Source organism: Heteronotia binoei, chromosome 1 (genome assembly GCF_032191835.1).
Source record: "Heteronotia binoei isolate CCM8104 ecotype False Entrance Well chromosome 1, APGP_CSIRO_Hbin_v1, whole genome shotgun sequence".
Classification (NCBI taxonomy): Eukaryota; Metazoa; Chordata; class Lepidosauria; order Squamata; family Gekkonidae; genus Heteronotia; species Heteronotia binoei.
In genome coordinates this window covers 247,331,013-247,348,634 of record NC_083223.1, presented here as the reverse complement: position 1 = coordinate 247,348,634, position 17,622 = coordinate 247,331,013, and the positions used below count along the sequence as shown (strand labels likewise).

At 47.5% G+C, this 17,622-nt stretch overlaps 1 protein-coding gene across 2 annotated transcripts in view; it reads right to left on the bottom strand.

The window, feature by feature from the left end:
• DNMT3A (DNA methyltransferase 3 alpha) overlaps nt 1-17,622 on the bottom strand; it is a 104,639-nt gene that overhangs the window by 82,504 nt on the left and 4,513 nt on the right. For both annotated transcript variants that reach the window (XM_060250899.1, XM_060250907.1), the window contains exon 2: nt 7,238-7,488. In XM_060250899.1, coding sequence (XP_060106882.1) covers nt 7,238-7,306 — 69 coding nt within the window. In that variant the 5' untranslated portion in view covers nt 7,307-7,488. The remainder of the gene's footprint in view (nt 1-7,237; nt 7,489-17,622) is intronic.

Here is a 17,622-nt window from a genome sequence, read left to right as displayed (position 1 = left end):
TCACTCAGAGTGAGCTTCACTGGGAAAAGAGGATTTTGAACATGCCATACCTGCTCCTCAGTCACATTAATTGGGGGAAAGACTGCACTGTGTGCAGTCCCTCCAGGACAAAGCAATACACCGGCAGGCACTTGCAATTTCCATACTGTATGAAAACTGAACGCCCAAAAAGAGCCTGCTGCAGCCAACCAAGTGTTGGGTTCTGCCATGGGAATCCTGGGCTCAAGCCTCGAGTCTGTCACAGGTCAAGTCAGTCTCAATCCTTCCAGCTCTAAAATGAGCAGGATGCTGACCTGGCCTTAAAAGGCAGGTTGTCTGTTTTATTAACAAAAATTTATTTCCAGTTAGTTGCGCTGGCAACTCCCTGCACTTTGTACAGAGGCAGCGGAGGGAGGACATGCAAAGCCACGGAGGTTGCCTGGATGTGACCTGACAGCAAGGATAGGAAGTGCCCTTTCCCTCTCCTCCATTGTGTCTCCTCCAGTTGGCTCTGATCTGACTCATCCCTCTATAAATCAAACTGCTCCACCACTGCCTTAGGTTTAATGAACTGCAAGGCCCCTAAAGCCCATTGAGCTCTCCCCCCCCCCCCCCCCGCTGCCAAGCAACCCTGCAGGGAAACTACCTTGCTCCAAGAACACAGCAGCAACTGAACTGCAGCCTCTGTAGGAAGACGGCCTCCTCTGCCCACCTGCGCCTACCTTCAGAGCAAGTTCCCTCTTCAATGCAGCTGCCACCAGGGAGGGAACAACACAGCAGCCATCCAGCATCCACAAAGGGATTCTTCTAGGATGTTATGGTAGAAGGTGACAGGGGCAAAGGAAAATGAAACAGGGCTCCAGCAGCACCTTAAAGGCTCACAAAATTTATTCCAGTTTCACTGTTTGAGTTATTTTTGTGATTAATTCATAGGAACCAGACAGTGAGTATAAATGGGCAGTTTTCACAATGAAAGGTGGTAAGCAGTGGAGTATTGCAGGGCTTGGAACTAGGTCTGGTGTTTTTTAAACTTTTTCATTAATGATCTGGAGTTGGGAGTAAGCAGCGAAGTGGCTACGTTTGCAGATGACACTAAGTCCGATTTCCCACTAGCCTTATGCCGCTCTCACTCTCCTCTTCTCCGCGGGGCTTCCAATGGATTTCACACTAGCTGCCCTGGGGCTGCAACTTGCCCCACCTTTTTCATGCAGCAAACAAGATCCTCTAAAAACCAGTTTCTTTTTGCCGCGTGAAAAAGGCAAAGCTAGTTGCAGTCCCGGAGCAGGCAGCTAGTGTGAAATCCAATGAAACCCCCGCGGAGAAGGGGAGCGGCATAAGGCTAGTGGGAAATCAGTCTGTTGTTCAGGGCAGTGAGAACCAGGGAGGAATGTAAGGTGTTCCAGAAGAAGCTACTAAGGCTGGACAACAACAACACTGGAACAACACTGTTGTCTGGGCCAATGATGCTCTGTATTCTTGGTGCCTGGAGGGCAACAGCAGGACTTCTGGAGTTCTGGCCCCACTGGGCAACCTCCTGATAGCACCTCGGTTTTGGCCACTGTGTGACACAGAGGGTTGGATGGGCCATTGGCCTGATCCAGAATGGCTTCTCTTATGTTCTTATGAGTCACAGCTCACTTCATCAACTTACGCCGGAATCAACTTTGTGAGTTTCTAAGGTGCCATCGGACTCTTGTTTTATTTTGCTACAAATCTACTCACTTGGGATTTTAAAAAATTTGTCTCACACCACCTTTGTTGTAACGAGCAGAAGATATGAGGAACAGACTCAATTCAAGAAGTGCAGCAGAATATCATTATAATTATTATCGGTATATTTTATATCTTGCTTTTCTCCCCAGTGGGAATTCAAAACTGCTTACAATACCAATTTCTCTGCCTCCACATTATCCTCACAACAATCTTGTGAGGTAGGTTAGGCTGACAGAGAATGACTGGCCCATTGAGATCCTCTGGCAGAGCAGTGATTTGGTCCTGGTATGACACTGTAACCTCTATAGTAGACTGGCTGATAACCTTCCATACGAAAATAGAATGAAATATAACTCTTGAGGCAGCACCAGAAAATGCATCTGCCATTGCCAGAGCTGAAATGTGCAATTTGCTCCTCCTTTATGTGCAATCTTCCCCAGGTTTCCCCTCAAACCCATCATCCCAAGCAGGGAGAGGCTCCATTTTCCATACGAGGGAAACAAAGCAAATGAAGCAATGCTCAGCTGCACACCGTGAACAGCTGCACAACGGGCCAATAGTTTGCAACACCCAACCTTACCTGCTTGTCCACTTTAGAACACTCCTCAACAAAGCTCCACTGCTCACCTATCAGTCCTCAACTGCTGGGCATCATTCTGCCTTTTGTATCTACTGTATACCTCTACAGTCCTCAGGGCAGGAATGTTCTGTACGGCACCTAGTGCACTGCAAGCGCTACATAAATGGCAAGAGATGTGTGTGACGGGGGGTGAATCCCTTGGAGAGACACAGGAATTCTACCGCCATGAGAAACCCTCCCCCAAGGATCTGATTGACATATATGCAAGCAATCCAATGTCATAATAGGTCTGAGGGTCAAATCAGATGACACCATATCCCCAAATCCACCACAGGGGCATGATGCCATTTTAGATCTTACTTTTTTTTAACTTTTAAAAATGCCATGGGGCCTGATTCTGATGGAGACAATGGTGTGGGGCTCCTGTCTCCGTTTCCCATGTCGTTTTCAAGAGCAAATTCAACTGAGACAGAAATGCTGGCAATGCAATATCCTGTAGCTGCTTCTCCCACAGAGTGGCCAAGTTTGACCAAGATGCTGTGTGAACATGCAGTCCCATGGGAGATTGTTTCTCACCTCCCAGCATCATCTTAATTCAAGCCTTAGACTGTAAAGAGACCAGAACTACTGGTGAAATCTGTGGGCAGTGCTGAGTGGGATTTTGAGTGCTCAGGGATCCCTTACCTAAGACTACCAGAAGAACATAAATCTTCTTGTCAGACTTAACATCACCTGCCCATTTCAGAGTTATTTGACTTTGCCGTTTTAAAGACTTTGCCGTTGTTGTACGGCTACAAGAGTCCACACACACCAGGGGATACCTGCCCACCAAGGTACTCACGGTGGCCTGCAGCATCTAAAAGCATCCGAAAGGCAGACTTCCATGCCAAGGCAGGAAAAAGCTGCTCCCACTGTGGAAGCCAGAATGAGTGGTGTAGAAGCGTTTAGGGACAGCCTTTGCATACCCTGCCCCATGCTGCTGTAGTCACATCTGCACAGAAACACCCACAAGAACAAGAATCCTCTCTCTCTCTCTCACACACACACACCCTGCAGTTGAGCAATTATTCCTTCCCTCTCCACCAAACTGGGGTCTCCATGGGCACCACGATACTCACTGGCACCTTACCTAGTGCCCATCAAGCGTCTTTAGAAAGTAAGTGGGGCCGGGTGGAGCATTTTCTATATTTATGGAATAATGTAAGCAGTGACTTTGTGTAAAGTACAATCCCTGGGCAAATAACAGAGCGATATTCTAAAAACACAGCAGGACTTAATTTTGACTAAGCACAATAATGTTGTATGGGTAAAATGCTTAATGCACTTATCTGAACTTCTACTGAATTTCTCAGACATTTCCAGTTTCAATGTATTTTGATATTTCAGATGGAAGTTGTTAATAACATCACTACATCAAATTGTGTTCATTTCATTAATGTTCCTGTCAAAATCTGGCCAGAATTTCTCTCTTCCTGTGTACATGCATAAAGAGGTCTTACCAGCCCTTCATCACCAAATTGTTACTTACAAGTAATAATACACGTTTAAAACATCTGGGCTCAGGGGGGGAAGGGCTCATGTAAAGCGATAGACAGGAGAACAAGCATTTCCCCCCATTTGTTTTATGTAGGTACACTAGATGCCTGCAAAATGAAGAACAATATTGCCAGATGACGGTTTCGCAATTAGCTTGAGATGTATACTTATTTTTTGTGCATGCAGAGTATTTTTAAACAATGTTAGGCATTAAGTTCCACCTGAAATTTTGAAGACTTACTACCAGAATTACACATAGCCTCACTCTCTGTCATTTTGGGATTGGCTTTGCCTTCCATGACAGCCATTTTGTGGGTGGCTCCATCTCCCACAGCAGCCATTTTGTGGCTGCCCCCACCATCTGGTGTCAGAATTCCAAAGGTGCCTGAAGTTACAAAAAAGGCTGAGGACTCCTGCCCTAAATGGTTAAAGAAATAAACCTTAAATGGGCTGTAGGGGGTGATAATAGCAGAGTTTAACTCTCCTCCCTCCCCAGATTGACTACAGGTGGAGCGCCCACATGTGTGCTCGCCAGCAGGCACCGATTGAGCCAGGGATGGGGGCTGCTTCAGTTTACAGGGCAAAGTTCCAGGAACCACACAAATCATGGTCTGCGAAAGCAAAAAATAAATCACCAACTGGGGAGGAAAAGTGTAGCAAAAATTGCATCCCTTTGACCAGCATCACATCACTTTGACCGGCGTAACTCCTCTTCAAACATCTGTTAAATGCCGCCCTTCATAAGACTACAGTTCAAAGTATATTGTTGGTTAGCTGTTTTAATAATAGGTTGATAATTGCTTGTTCTCATGCTTCTGAGTTTGTTAGGAGCCACCTCCATCTTTACAGGGGCAGCATGATGTGCACCAAATAAATAAAACATCTGCCAGACCACTCCAACTGAATACGCCTTCGATTGCTCAGTGTTCGTTTCAGGACTGGGGGTATCTTGAATTGTTTTGAGTTTTTATTCACAGTTTTATACCAATGCTGTGTTTTGTGTGTCTACATTGTACACATTCTGTTTTCGATAGCCACCTATATTTCTAAGCAGAAAAATAAAAACAAATATATTAATGGTATAGTGAAGCAAAATTAGGCTTCCTGCCCTTCTAGAGAAGTCTATCTACAGTTCCAATGGAAAAATGAGGCAAAAATACCAAACAGCTTATGGGTTTTGAGTTTTTTGTGGGGCTTATGACAGTTTCAAGCCTGGGAACTCCATGGAAGACAGATGGCATTTTAGAACAAGTTGTGAAGACAGAAGGGGGATATATGCCAGTGCCAATCACATCACAAACCACACTCCAAGCTACAAGATAACTGTGCTAGAGTTGTGCAGCAATACAAATGAGCATCTCAGAAAGCATGCAGAGCGGGTCAGAGAAGGGATTGCAATGGTTTAGGAGAAATGCTGTCCACGTTTTCAGGTTTAAAATGCAGTGAATTATGTCAGTTCCATTATGTAAACACCGATGTTTCAAGATTCATGTAGGACACTTCTACTAGAGCCGGAATAGCAAGAATGAAACCTCCATGCTCAACAGCAAGATACCTCTAACTGCCAAGTGCTGGAGACAAAGTAGCAGCAGAAAGCTCCCTTTACAAATAAATAAATTTGTCTGGACTACTGCAATACGCTCTACTTGGTGAGTGTTCAGTAGCTGCATCTAGTGCAGAATGCTGCAGCTAGACTGCTGGTTGGGGCCAGTTATCAGGATCATGTGACCCCAATATAACAATAATTACGCTGGGTTCCAATCCACTCCCAAACCCAATTCAATGTGCTGGTTTTCACCATTGAAGTCCGACATGGCTTGGGATCAGAGTATCTATAAGACTGTCTTCTACCACACATTCCTGGCCAGGTACTAAGATCACAGAGAAAGGCCCTCTTGATTGTCCCATTATTCAAAGAGGCTCTTGTGCTGGGTAAATGAGAGAGGGTGTTGTCATTGACAGCCTCACAATTATGGAACAACCTTCCCAGGGAGGTTCCTGGTCCCCTTGCTCTTGACCTTTAGGAAGCAGGACTAAATTTTACTGTGTTTGACTTTTATCTTTATTGTAATCTGCCTCGAGTTCCTATAAGGTAGAAAGGCAGTCAATAAATATTGCAAATGAATAAACAAAAATAAATAATAAATCTTCTCTGTTTCTAAACCTCCCTAGGGCACCTGGCAGGTCAGTGTGGAAATAAATAGGTTTTGATCCGGCCTGGCAATGCAATCCTTGGAAACTTGGATCTACTGGGCCTATGTTAGCAACACTCAAGGCAATACTCCACATTCTTGTTTCTTTTTTTTGGGGGGGGGGGGTATATTTTGTGTGTGTTTGCATCTGCACCTGGAAGTCATGTCAACTTCTGGTGACTGACCCCTACTTGGGACCTGGAGAATATTCAGGGAGATGGCTAAATAAGCCTGCCCTTGCCTCCCGACTGGGTATTTCAAGGACAGTTTCCCATCCAAGTAATAATTACAGTACTAACCACAGTCGCCCTTGCTTAGCTTCTGAGATCTGATGAGATCAGGCTTGCCCGGGCTATCTAGATCAGGGCCCCCACATTCCTGTTTCAAACATCCTCTTGAATCCTGGTACACCTATCTCTCAGCCCCACCGGTGGCATACCCACAAAAAAGGCTTTCAAACAGGGACTGCAGGAACTTATTCCAAGCATGCCATTCCTATAACAAGTGCTGAGAAAGTCCTATACTTGCTAGGCATGTTGGGGGACGACACTCTAATGGCTCTAGGCTGCCATGTCAGCACAACATATGAGGCTGGGCTAGGTTCTCTTTCACACCCCATCAGGCCTCAGAGGCTTTCTTGGACTGGCACTAAAGAATCAAAACATGGATCCAGTAGGGTCACCCAATGGATACGCTCTAACTACGCTTCTAGGTGTCCCCTTCAGACCAGGCCTCTGTACCCTTCAAGGGCCTTTCTGTCTCCATACCCTGCACTGTGGGCTGCTTAAGTAGCCTCTCCTTAACTAAGCAATAGAACCGAGAACAGCAAGAGTTTCCAGTCCTGCCCCCATCCCACACTTGAGAGAAATGGTGGTGGGAGATTCAGGCAGAGCAGTCTCCCAGAGGAGCATGCAGCATGTGCAACACAAGCCCAGTACTGTTACCTGGGCTTTTTTTGTAGCAGGAACTCCTATGCATATTAGGCCGCATCCCTCGACGTAGCCAATCCTCCTGGTGCTTACAGTAGGCCCTGTACTAAGAGCTCTGTAAACTCATGGAGGATTGGCTACATCAGGGGTGTGTGGCTTAATATGCAAAGGAGTTCCTGCTACAAAAAAAGCCCTGGTAACAACCATTTGCACTCAAAGCGCAGTTCCCTGAGGGAGAGCTCTGCACAACCAAGTCTTGAGGCAGGGGACGGGGAGGAAGCCCAGACACCAGCCCCGGCCCCCCTTACCTTGTGAGAGTCGGCTGTCTCTTGGTCTACAGTGGGGCCGCTGGTGTCGATGGGGCCACTGGACGGCATGTTGGGGAGGCGCAGGGTGGTGACAGGAGGGCTACAGATTTTTTTTTTGTTTAGCGTGGGACTAAACTGACCAAAAAAAGTTCCAAACTTAAAAAAAAAAATTAGATAGAAATGGAAGAGCTGCCCACGATGGCAGTGTGATGGCCCCTCTGCCGGCACGTCTGTTCTGGTTTTCCTGCCACCTGTAATGGGAAGAGGGAAGGATGGAGGGTGAGGCCCAGACTCGCAATGGAGAGCCGCTTCAATGGCCTCTCCCCAGCCGCGGGCAATCATTAACAAGGTACAGCCTTGACTCAGCCAAGCTGGGCCCCCCGTGCCACAGTCCAGCCCAACCCAGCTCGAGCCATTGACAGAAGATGCCCCCCTTCCCCCCTCCCCACTCAGCCCCACAGTCCTTCCCTTCTGCTGCCCCAGAAGCAGCAGCCTAGGCAGTAGGCAGAAGTCCAGGACCTGCTGCTATGGGACGAGCCCACCACATTCACTGGCATCAGGTAGCCTTCCTGAAAGCAGGGTGGGAGGAGGAGTGCATCAGCCACTGCTTTAAGGAACAAAACCTGGAATGATGGGGTTCTGGGACAAGGACACTTCAACACAGGTGTCTTCTTTCAACAGGTGCCACTAATCCTCCTTGAGAAGGTCTGCCTCATCAGCCACTGTCTATGCTTGATCCGCAAATTCCAGCCTCTGCCTCAAAAGGATTTTAAAAAGCATGCTAGACAGGAAATGGCACTCTTTTGAAATGCATTTATGCCCTCCATTCACTGTCCTGCCACTCTTCTGCACACATGCAAAGAGAAGCAGAAGGCATGGCTTCCCCTTTGCTCTCTGCACAGGGGTGCACTAGTGGTAAAAGGGAAGCAAATGAATCCTTTGGAGGTGCAAAAGGGGGAGGGGCTATGCAACCCCCCCCCTGCCCCAACTCATGGTCTGAAGATCACTGCCCTAAGAGGCACCCTGTGTTGGCACCTTCGAAGAATTCCTTTGCTTCCCTTTCCCCCCCACGCAATTGCCACTGCAGCAGCCTTGCCGTCTGTCAATACAGACTTGGCTCTCTCAGTCTGTCACCCAATCTCCCCTCCTTTCTGCAATGGCTGTGCGAGCAAACTATGCCAACACTCAGCGATCGATCATCCAGAAATTCCACAGACGCATTAGGATTATGGCCCTGGAGGAGGGAGAAGGTGGGAGGCAGAATGAGAGCAAAGTCCTCTGTTCTAACTCCATCGCACAAGTCAGGATCCATGCTGCCTTACACCACAGGGTGCCTCAAACCTAGACCCAGATCACTGCAGGTTGGTTGATGTCTGAAAATCAAACAGCTCTGAGCAACTCTGGAAAGCAAGCCAAGCCATCAAGGAGAAGGCAGGAGAGGAAACAAACACAAAATACTATTCAAACATTCCGCTTATCAAAGTCACCAGCCAGCCTAAGCAGCAGCAGTAGTGGACCTCAGAATGCTAATGGGTGCAATTAGGTGCCACTCGACATCCAACCCACAGTAGACTTCAACAACTTGCAGATGGGCTTTGCCTTTGCAAAAGTCCCCTCTGCCTCACCTCAGGCCACTTCCACGCTGACTCCCAGGATATGGCAGGCATGTCTGCATCACCAAGTGCCTCCCCCTAGAGCATGATACACTTCGAATAATAGAATCATAGAGTTGTGGAAGGGCCCAGAAGGGCCTAGTCCAACCCCCGCTCAATGTAGGATGAGCCTAGAGCATCCCTGACAAGTGTTTGTCCAGCCGCTACTTAAAGACTGCCAGTGGGGGGGGAGCTCACCACCTCCCAAGGGAGCTGATTCCACTGCTGAACAACTCCTACTGAAAAAACTTTTTCCTAATACCCAATCAGTATCTTCCCACCTTTAATTTAAACCCATTATTATGAGTCCTCTCCTCTGCTGCCAAAAGGAACAGCTCCTTGCCCTCCTCTAAGTGACAGCCCTTCAAGAAAGCAATCATGTCCCCCTTCAACTCTTCTCCAGAATGAGCTTTCCTATGTCTCTCAGCCTTCCCTCACAGGCCCCTGTTCATCCTAGTCATTCTCCTCTGCACCTGCTTAATTCTGTCCACATCCTTGTCGAAGTGGGGTCTCCAGAACTGCACACAAAACTCTAGGTGCACCCTGACCAAAGCGGTGTACAGCAGGACCATGACATTTTGTGATCTGGATGTTATGCCTCTGTTGAAACACCCCATGATGGCGTTTGCCTTTTTTGTCGCTTAATCACACTTCACTCCACTGCAAGATAAAGAAAACCAAAGAGCTCATCTTAACCTGGGCTTCAAATCCCTGCCAAGACGCTCTGCTGGTTCTTAGACACTGACTCTTTCAACCCCCTTCTGTCTCTAGAGCAGCAAACCGAACAGCTATCCAGCCTGGAAATGACCCTCTCTAGGACAGGTCCTACTCTTCAGGAAACAGGTCTCATCCTTTCCCCAACACATGCAGAGAAATAAAATCCAAAACTCAGCCCTGCTCCTCTGTAAACAAAACACATGCACACCCCAGATGGGCCTTCACCCCCCCCCCCCACCAGAACGCAAGCCCTTTGTCAAGACAAGCTAAAAATGGTCTGGGGATTCCTAAAACCATAGCACTGAGGACCTAATCAGGACCACTGGGAGTTCCCTACAAGCCACAAGGAAAGGTGGCATATAAATATTTTAATAAATAAATAAGCAAGATATGCAATAAGCAAATAAGCAAAATTATTGCAATACGCAAAATAAGCAAGATACCAGCCACAACGGAGAATAAATAAATAAGCAAGAGACCAGCCACAAAGGAGAAAGCAGGAGAGGGAATGAACACTCTCTGACAAAGAAAGAAAAGAACTGCTGATGAACCCACCACCAGAAGACCTCCTCTCCCTGATTTTCAAAACATGCACTAATATGTTGGCCCACTGCCCTATATAGGAGGGGTGATCTTCTCTCTCTTCCTCCTCCTCCCATGTTCCACAACCATTGTTCCCACCGCAGAGAAACTGAACACAGCTTCTCTCCCTTACTCTGATTCCCTTCCAGGAAAAAAAAAAGATGCTAAAAATAACTGAGTTAGGATCACCCCAGAGGAGTGAAGAAGAGCCAACTTCCAGGGGAAGCACCCCCCACCCCCACCAAGCCTCTCCCAGAAAGGATCCACACAACCCCCCACTGCTCTGCATCTTACTGACGCCAACCAACCAGAGACACAGCTCAGCTAAAATGCACTTAGGGCTCCCTGCCAATCCTCAAACTCTCAGAGACGCACCCCTCTCCGTTCCCGGTGGATGACTGCTCCAAACACCACCAAGTGATGCAACCGGACCACCACCATCTCATCTGCCTGGCCAGGCCCACCCCCTCCTGCTCATGCACCAGCACCTCCCTTCAAAGCCAAGAACCAGGAAGTGTTTGTCGCTCCAGCAGTTCAGTCTGAACTGATCAAAGGTTGGGGGTGGCAGAGAGAAAAGGGACCATTTTAATACACAAATCTTTCCCACACTGAAGGCAGAGCTGGAAGAGGAGGCACTCTCAAAGACACCGTGAAGACAAACTGGGCCTGTGGCTCAATGCAACCCCCAGACCAGCTGCTGTGACTATCCAGGGCTCCCAGTCTTCCACTCCCCCGCCTTTTGAACTGCTCAGGGGAGGAATATGAAGCCCTCTTAGCACTTGACTTCAACACTTATGAGCTGGCACACGGGCAGGGGTGGGAGAAGGTTCCTGTGTCCTTATGAGGACATGGCAAGGACACCTTCAAGGCACAAGACCCTGCGCCTTCCAACTAGTATGTGGAGCATGGACATGTGAAGGTGCCTTCTACTGAATCAGACCATCAAAGACAGAACTGTCAACTTAGACAGGCAGTCGGTCTCCAGGGTCTCAGGCAGGGCAGCCATACTAATCCAGAGAATCCCCAAACCAAGGCAGTAACATGGATGAGCCATATGCTCCTATCAATACAGCAGCCTCTATTCAAGAGCAAGGCACACAACGTTCTGGATCTGGTTCTCCAGTTCTCTTCTTTCTTGATTCACCTGGCCCCTCCATGCTTTCGTGACCTTGCGGCTGGGACTACTGCAATGCATTCTACATTGGGCTGCCCTTGAAGACAACCTATTAGCACAGCCTAGCCTGATCTCATCGAAGCTTGAAAGCCAAGCAGGGTCAGCCATGGTCAGTATTTGGATGGGAGACTATAAAGGAAGACCAGGGTTATTATGCAGAGGAAGGCAATGGCCATCTCTGCTCATCGCTTGCATTGAAAACCCTGCGGTCCTTGGTCCACCATGAGTTGCTTGCAGTTGACAGCTCACAATTATATTATTACTGAAGACAACCTGGAAACTGTAGCTAGTTCAGAAGGCAGCAGCCTGAATGTTGTTGGGTCTACCCATTGAGAACATATCATGTCTATTTTAAGCTAACTTCATTGGCTCCCAGCTTACTTCCAAGTTCAATTCATGTGCTGAGCACTTCTCCACCTAAGACCTCCATATCTTTTAAGGCTTACCTCTCCCCATAGCCAGCAACCATTTTTTGTTTGCCACCTTCTGACTGTTCACTCTTTAAAGATGGCACAGTGGGCATCAAGAAGATGCCATTCCCAGTTTATAGAAGGGGCTCCCCAAGGAGGCAAAAGAACTGCTGCCTTCGGAAACTTTCAGGAGGCACCGAAAGGCTTTTTAAAAATAGATTGCAGGCTGCCAGCTTGTTATTCCATTTTATTAGGCTTTATTAGGTTTTATTATGCAGCAGTGGAGGGTGGAGTTTTATTATCGTTTGATGCTTCCATTATATATTGTAGGCTGCTTTGAGCTGGGGGGAGAGATGGGCCATATATAATATTTTAAAACAGCTAAGTAAATAAGGTAGCTGGCCTCACATCACTTAGCACGCCTATTGAGACGCTTCCTCCATTGGGGTTCCAGGGACAGGGGTGCTGCTGCACATCAATTCTCACCTCTGTGCCCAGATACACACTCAGGGAAGAGAAAAAGCGGCAAACGGATGTCAGAGAAAGAGTCTCTAATTAGATCCATGGCATTCGCTAAGAAGCCATTAGCCACACCAGGGTTGGGCCTGTGAGAACTAGAAACAAAATGGACATTTCAAGTGCCAAAACAGATGCACAAAACAATCCTGCAAGTGCTTCTTCAGCACCCTCTTGCTTTTTCACAACAGCTACTATACAAAGGTTCACTGCTCCTGGCCTTGGTGGTTCCATTAACGGTTACCTCCTACAGCTAATAGCCACTGATAGGTTTCTGAAACAAAGATGATGTCAGGGGGTGAGGCCTATTATGCAAATGAGCTCCTGCTGGGCTTTTTCAACAACAACAAAAACCTGGGTTTTTCCCTCCAGGAACTTGCCTAATCCCCTTTTAAAGCCATCTTAACTACAGGCTATTGCCATGACGTGGCAGGAAATTCTATAGGTGAACTGTGTTAAGAAATGCTGTCTACCTTGATTCCGCTGCCAATCACTTTCTTTGGGCGGCCCAAATTCTAGTACTATGCAGATGGAAGGAGAAAAAACTATCTCCTCATATAATCATTTAGCAAACCTCTGCTGCTTCTCTTCCCCCTAGGTCAATCCTAAAATTCACTTGTGGCAGCACTGCATTCAAGGGTACCAGTAAGACAACGAGTGCACTCTCTGTGGCTTGGCACAGTCATTTGGGATGGCAAAACACTTATTCGAGTCAGCTTTGATTTTGATGCAGATGCAGCAAGAGATATGGGCTATCAACCCCTCAAAGTGACTTGGAGACAGATCAAGCTCTTCTGGAGCTACGCATGTCACATGTGAAGCATCATTCCCACACATGTCATGTGTGCTAAAAAAGACCAGACCTCTTGGCACAGAAACAGGCATCTCCTCCCCTCTGCTCAGAGGAATGTAATACACATTCATAGACACCCCTACCAATTTTTCATGTTAGCCATTGGCTGAGCTTGGAAAAATCAGAAGGATGCCAACTTCCCACTTGCCCAAGAACCTTGACAATGCTTTTTTAAGGCTAGAGGAGGACAACTTCCGCCTCCCTCTCTCTTGCTTCCTTCTGCATCACAGCTTGCTTTGCAGGACTTGCTCAATTGCACAGGAGCTACAGAGCAAAACCACTATTTTCTCCATTGGCTGATACTCCTCCCTTGGGGAGGAAGGGAGGGGAAGGCAGAGCTTGTTTTTCCAGGTTTTCTCCATTGCACAGCAGAGCTACTGAACCAAGCCTCTCTCCCTTCTATTGGTTGAGGCTCCTCCCTCACCAATCCCCTGGGGAAGAAAGGAAGGAAAGAGCCAGAGCTTCCTTTGCCTAATTCCCTGGATCCCATGGAAGAAATACAAGGAAAGCACCTTTAAGACCAATGAGTGCTAACATTTTAAGCATGTTTTAAGGTTGTGGGTTTTTTTAAAAAAAATCTTTAATTGTGTTTGTTTGTGTCCTTTATAAAGTTTATATCTCTGCTACTTAATTTTAAATAGGTACACACATGGCCCAGCCCAACCTGACACAGCCTGGCCCAACAAGGTCTCATTTATGTCAGATTTGGCCCTCATAACAAATGAGTTTGATACCCCTGTCCTAAAGAACCCCTGAGTTCATCTGCTGCAGCCTCCCAAACAAAGAGGCTTGTTGCATCTTAAACTTCTGCAGACCACCACACACTTCATCAGATGTCTAAAGAGCTTTCCTCCATCGGCAAATGTGTGTGTGTCTGTGTGAATGAACACATGTGGCATCAGTCACACAGGGGAAGAGTTTTTGCTGGCATGCAGAAGCCCCATGGTCCAGCCACACTGGAACCCATTTCTTCTGTTCAGTATACTACTAAAAGCTTCAGCCAGGCAGCAGGGAAGAGAGAGGGAGAGAGATCCCGCAAACACAGGCCAAGAGTGGATTGGGTTTCACTCGGCAACAGCACACACTCTGCGGCAGTGGACATGTAATGGACGTTTCCAACAACCCGGTTACCACATCATAATTGCAGCCGTCTCGCACAAGTAACCGCAGTTATAACAGGGAACTTGAGGATTGTCTCACTGGCTCAGACCAAAGGTCCGTGTAACTCAGCGCTCTGTTTTTGATCCAGCCTGCTAAAATCGTCTGAGAAGTTCACAAGTGATGCTACCCCCTCTTGTCACACCCCCAACACCTAATACTGAGATACACTGCCTCTGAACACAGAGGTTCCACCTAATCATCATCTTGGCAAATACATCCCCCTCCACCATGAATTTATCTAATCCTCTCTCTCGAGGAGATCTAAGCCTGAGAACACTGCCGCAACTTGCTGCTATTACCTTGATGGATTAATTACAGTGGGAAAATACTTTCTTTTTCACTACCCTACATTTACTGCCAATCATTTCTCAAATCTAGGGGTAAATCCATTGTAAAAACTACCTAAGGTCAGGAATTGCCTTCCAGGTGAACATGGCACAGAAAACATCGGCTCTGCTTGAACAGAAAGGTACAGAGCAACTAGAAAAAACTGCTGCAGGCTTCTGTACACAGTGCAACTTGCTGACGAAATTAAGGTACACTTTCCTTACGTTGAAAAACAGACCTGTCAAAGGATGCAAAGCTTGGGCCACAGCAGAAATCAGAAAGTGCCAAGATTGCCCACGCTACCCCAATCTCACCCAAATCTTGGAAGCTAAGTAGAGTTGCCCTTGGCTAATAGTTAGATGGGAGGCCACCAAGGAAATTCAGGGCTTCTACACAGAGGTAGGCAATGGCAAAACACCTCTGTTCACCTCTTGCCTTGGAAACCCTACAGGGTCCCCATACATTGGCTGCAACCTGATGGCACTTTCCGTCACCACCAGACTGAAGTAACAGAGATGTTTGTTAAACTGATGGAAGAAATACAGTGATCACTTAAGTGTTTTATGGGTTAAATTTTCAGGCATACCCAGAAGTGACATTCAACAAGTTTCAGAGGATCACCACTTCTTCAGAGATCACCACGTCTTCACTTTGCAACAGATTAAGGACCCCAATGCTGTTTCCCTGCAGTACAAGCAGCAATCTGAGAGGTGGGGGACAAGGGGAAGAACCAAAGATCAGCAGAAGTGGTGCAGTCCACGTAAGAGTCTGTTGCCACAGCTCAGGACATATGAACATATGAAGCTGCCTTATACTGAATCAGACCCTCAGTTCATCAAAGTCAGTATTGTCTACTCAGACTGGCAACAGCTGTCCAGGGTCTCAAGCTGAGTTTTTTCACACCTACTTGCCTGGACCCTTTTTAGTTGGAGATGCTGGGGATTGAACCTGGGACCTTCTGCTTACCAAGCAGATACTCTACCACTGAGCCACTGTCCCTCCCCTTGTCCTCCAAACAGGACAAAGGTTTGCACTTCACTACCCAAGAACCAAAAACCATAAGCACACCGGAAGCTTCCTGCGCAGCCAAGAGACACCTGCTGACTTCTCAGCATTGCAAGCAGAGCTGGAAAGGGCACTTCCTTTCATGCACTCCCCACAAGGAGCACTTTGTCCACTGTCAGAAGCAAAACACTGGACCACAGAGAGACGATGGTGAGTTGGGCCATTGTCCCACATTTTCACACACACCCCCCCCAAAAAAATGAAGCCAAACAAGACAGCTATATCTACTTCATCCTCCACTGTTTTCCTCATGGGACGGCTTGCTTCCAAAAACTGGGTGGGCTGCAACCTTTTCTCTGCCCCAGAGCCTCTTGGGACAGTTATCAGTAGAAGCTCTGCTATTCCCCAGGCTTTGAGATCAAGGGGGAAATGCTCATTTGTCAAATTCAGCCAAACTTAGGACAAAAAAACAACCCAAAACCTGACACCACCGTCTGACTCAGTTGTCTCATACACAATTACAACTCGCTAAATATTTATTTAGTGTACCAGGCGCCGTACAAATGTTTGCAATCCTGCCAGGATAGGAAGTGGGCAACACCTAAAAACACACAGCAGGTACTTTTCTTTTATAAGCCCTGGAACCCAGGAGGTGCTCAAACCCACTCACCTCTGTCTCTGACATCTTCAGCCTCTGATTCAAAGAGAAACTGCTCCCACAGAGGCTCCAAACACTCAGAGCACCCCCAAACTCAGTGCTAGCGGACAGCAGTGGCATGCTGACTCATGACAGGAAGCACCTACCTCCCCTGAGTCACACACCGCCCTCGCTGGCAAGAAGCCGTTGACTCAGCACCACAGAAGCTCAGTCAGCAAAGATCCTAACTACCCATCAATTCCCAATCTATTCATGCTGGGGGGGGGGCTTCCTAAGGGCTTGCCAACAGCCTACCCAAGACCAGTACAAGATTCACTCAACAGCAAGACCAAACAGAGAGAGAGAGAGAGATAGGCTCAGTGCCACTCGGTGCTAGGATTCCCCCGGGATGGGCGGTTTCAGAGGATGGAATCATGTTGCCATCGCTGCTGATATACGACCGTCATAAATTCATAGCCACGAGCAATAAAAAACTGCTGGCTCCATCCAGCGAGACATATTTGGCTAATTATAACGTCTGTGGTCAAATACCTAGCCCTGTAACCAAACAGGTGTCTGATCCCATTATGATGTGCGGGAGGAGCAAGACTTTGGATATTTCACTCTCTCACCTATGCTGAGTGTGCCTGCCTCCATGTGAGGAACAAGCCTCTGCACACCAAGAAGGGAGACCCCCAGTCTCCAAAAGGCAGGTCCTTCAGTTCCCTTGGGTGGCACAGAGACACAAACAGGTGGCTGACACCAGGACAACAGGCCGGCCACACAGAAAGGAACAGCAAAACAAGTTATTCCAAGGAACGGGGTCCACTGCACAGATACATAACCAGTGCATTATGGGTTACCCCAACAAGCTCGCCCCACACTTTCAAGCCCAAGCTACCAATGGAAGCTTTTGCTTCTCTAAAGGCTACAGAAGGCCCATGACAAAACCAGCCAGTTCTCCAGAGGAGGGGGCAAAGGAGAAATCCAGAAGGACTTATTGGCAACATTCCAAAACACTGCACCGGAAAGTGCTTCGAGACAACGTACAAGCCCCTGTTGGTCTCCATCACATATTTCTTATCACCACTACATAACAGAGGCTTCATCTTTGAATGGGAGGGGGGGGAGTTTTCCCACAACAGCTTCCAAAAAGGAAAACCCAGCACTCCGAAACAACAATGTGGGTCACGCCATCTCTGAAGCAAACGTGCTTCCTCGTAGTACACTCTGGGACTCTGAAGTGAACACAGATATCTGCCAAAGCAGTGGCATTCCCATGCTGTCCACTCCAGGCATGGTCTCAAACATGGAAGTTCTCACTCACAGAGCTCTGCATGTGTATCAGGGA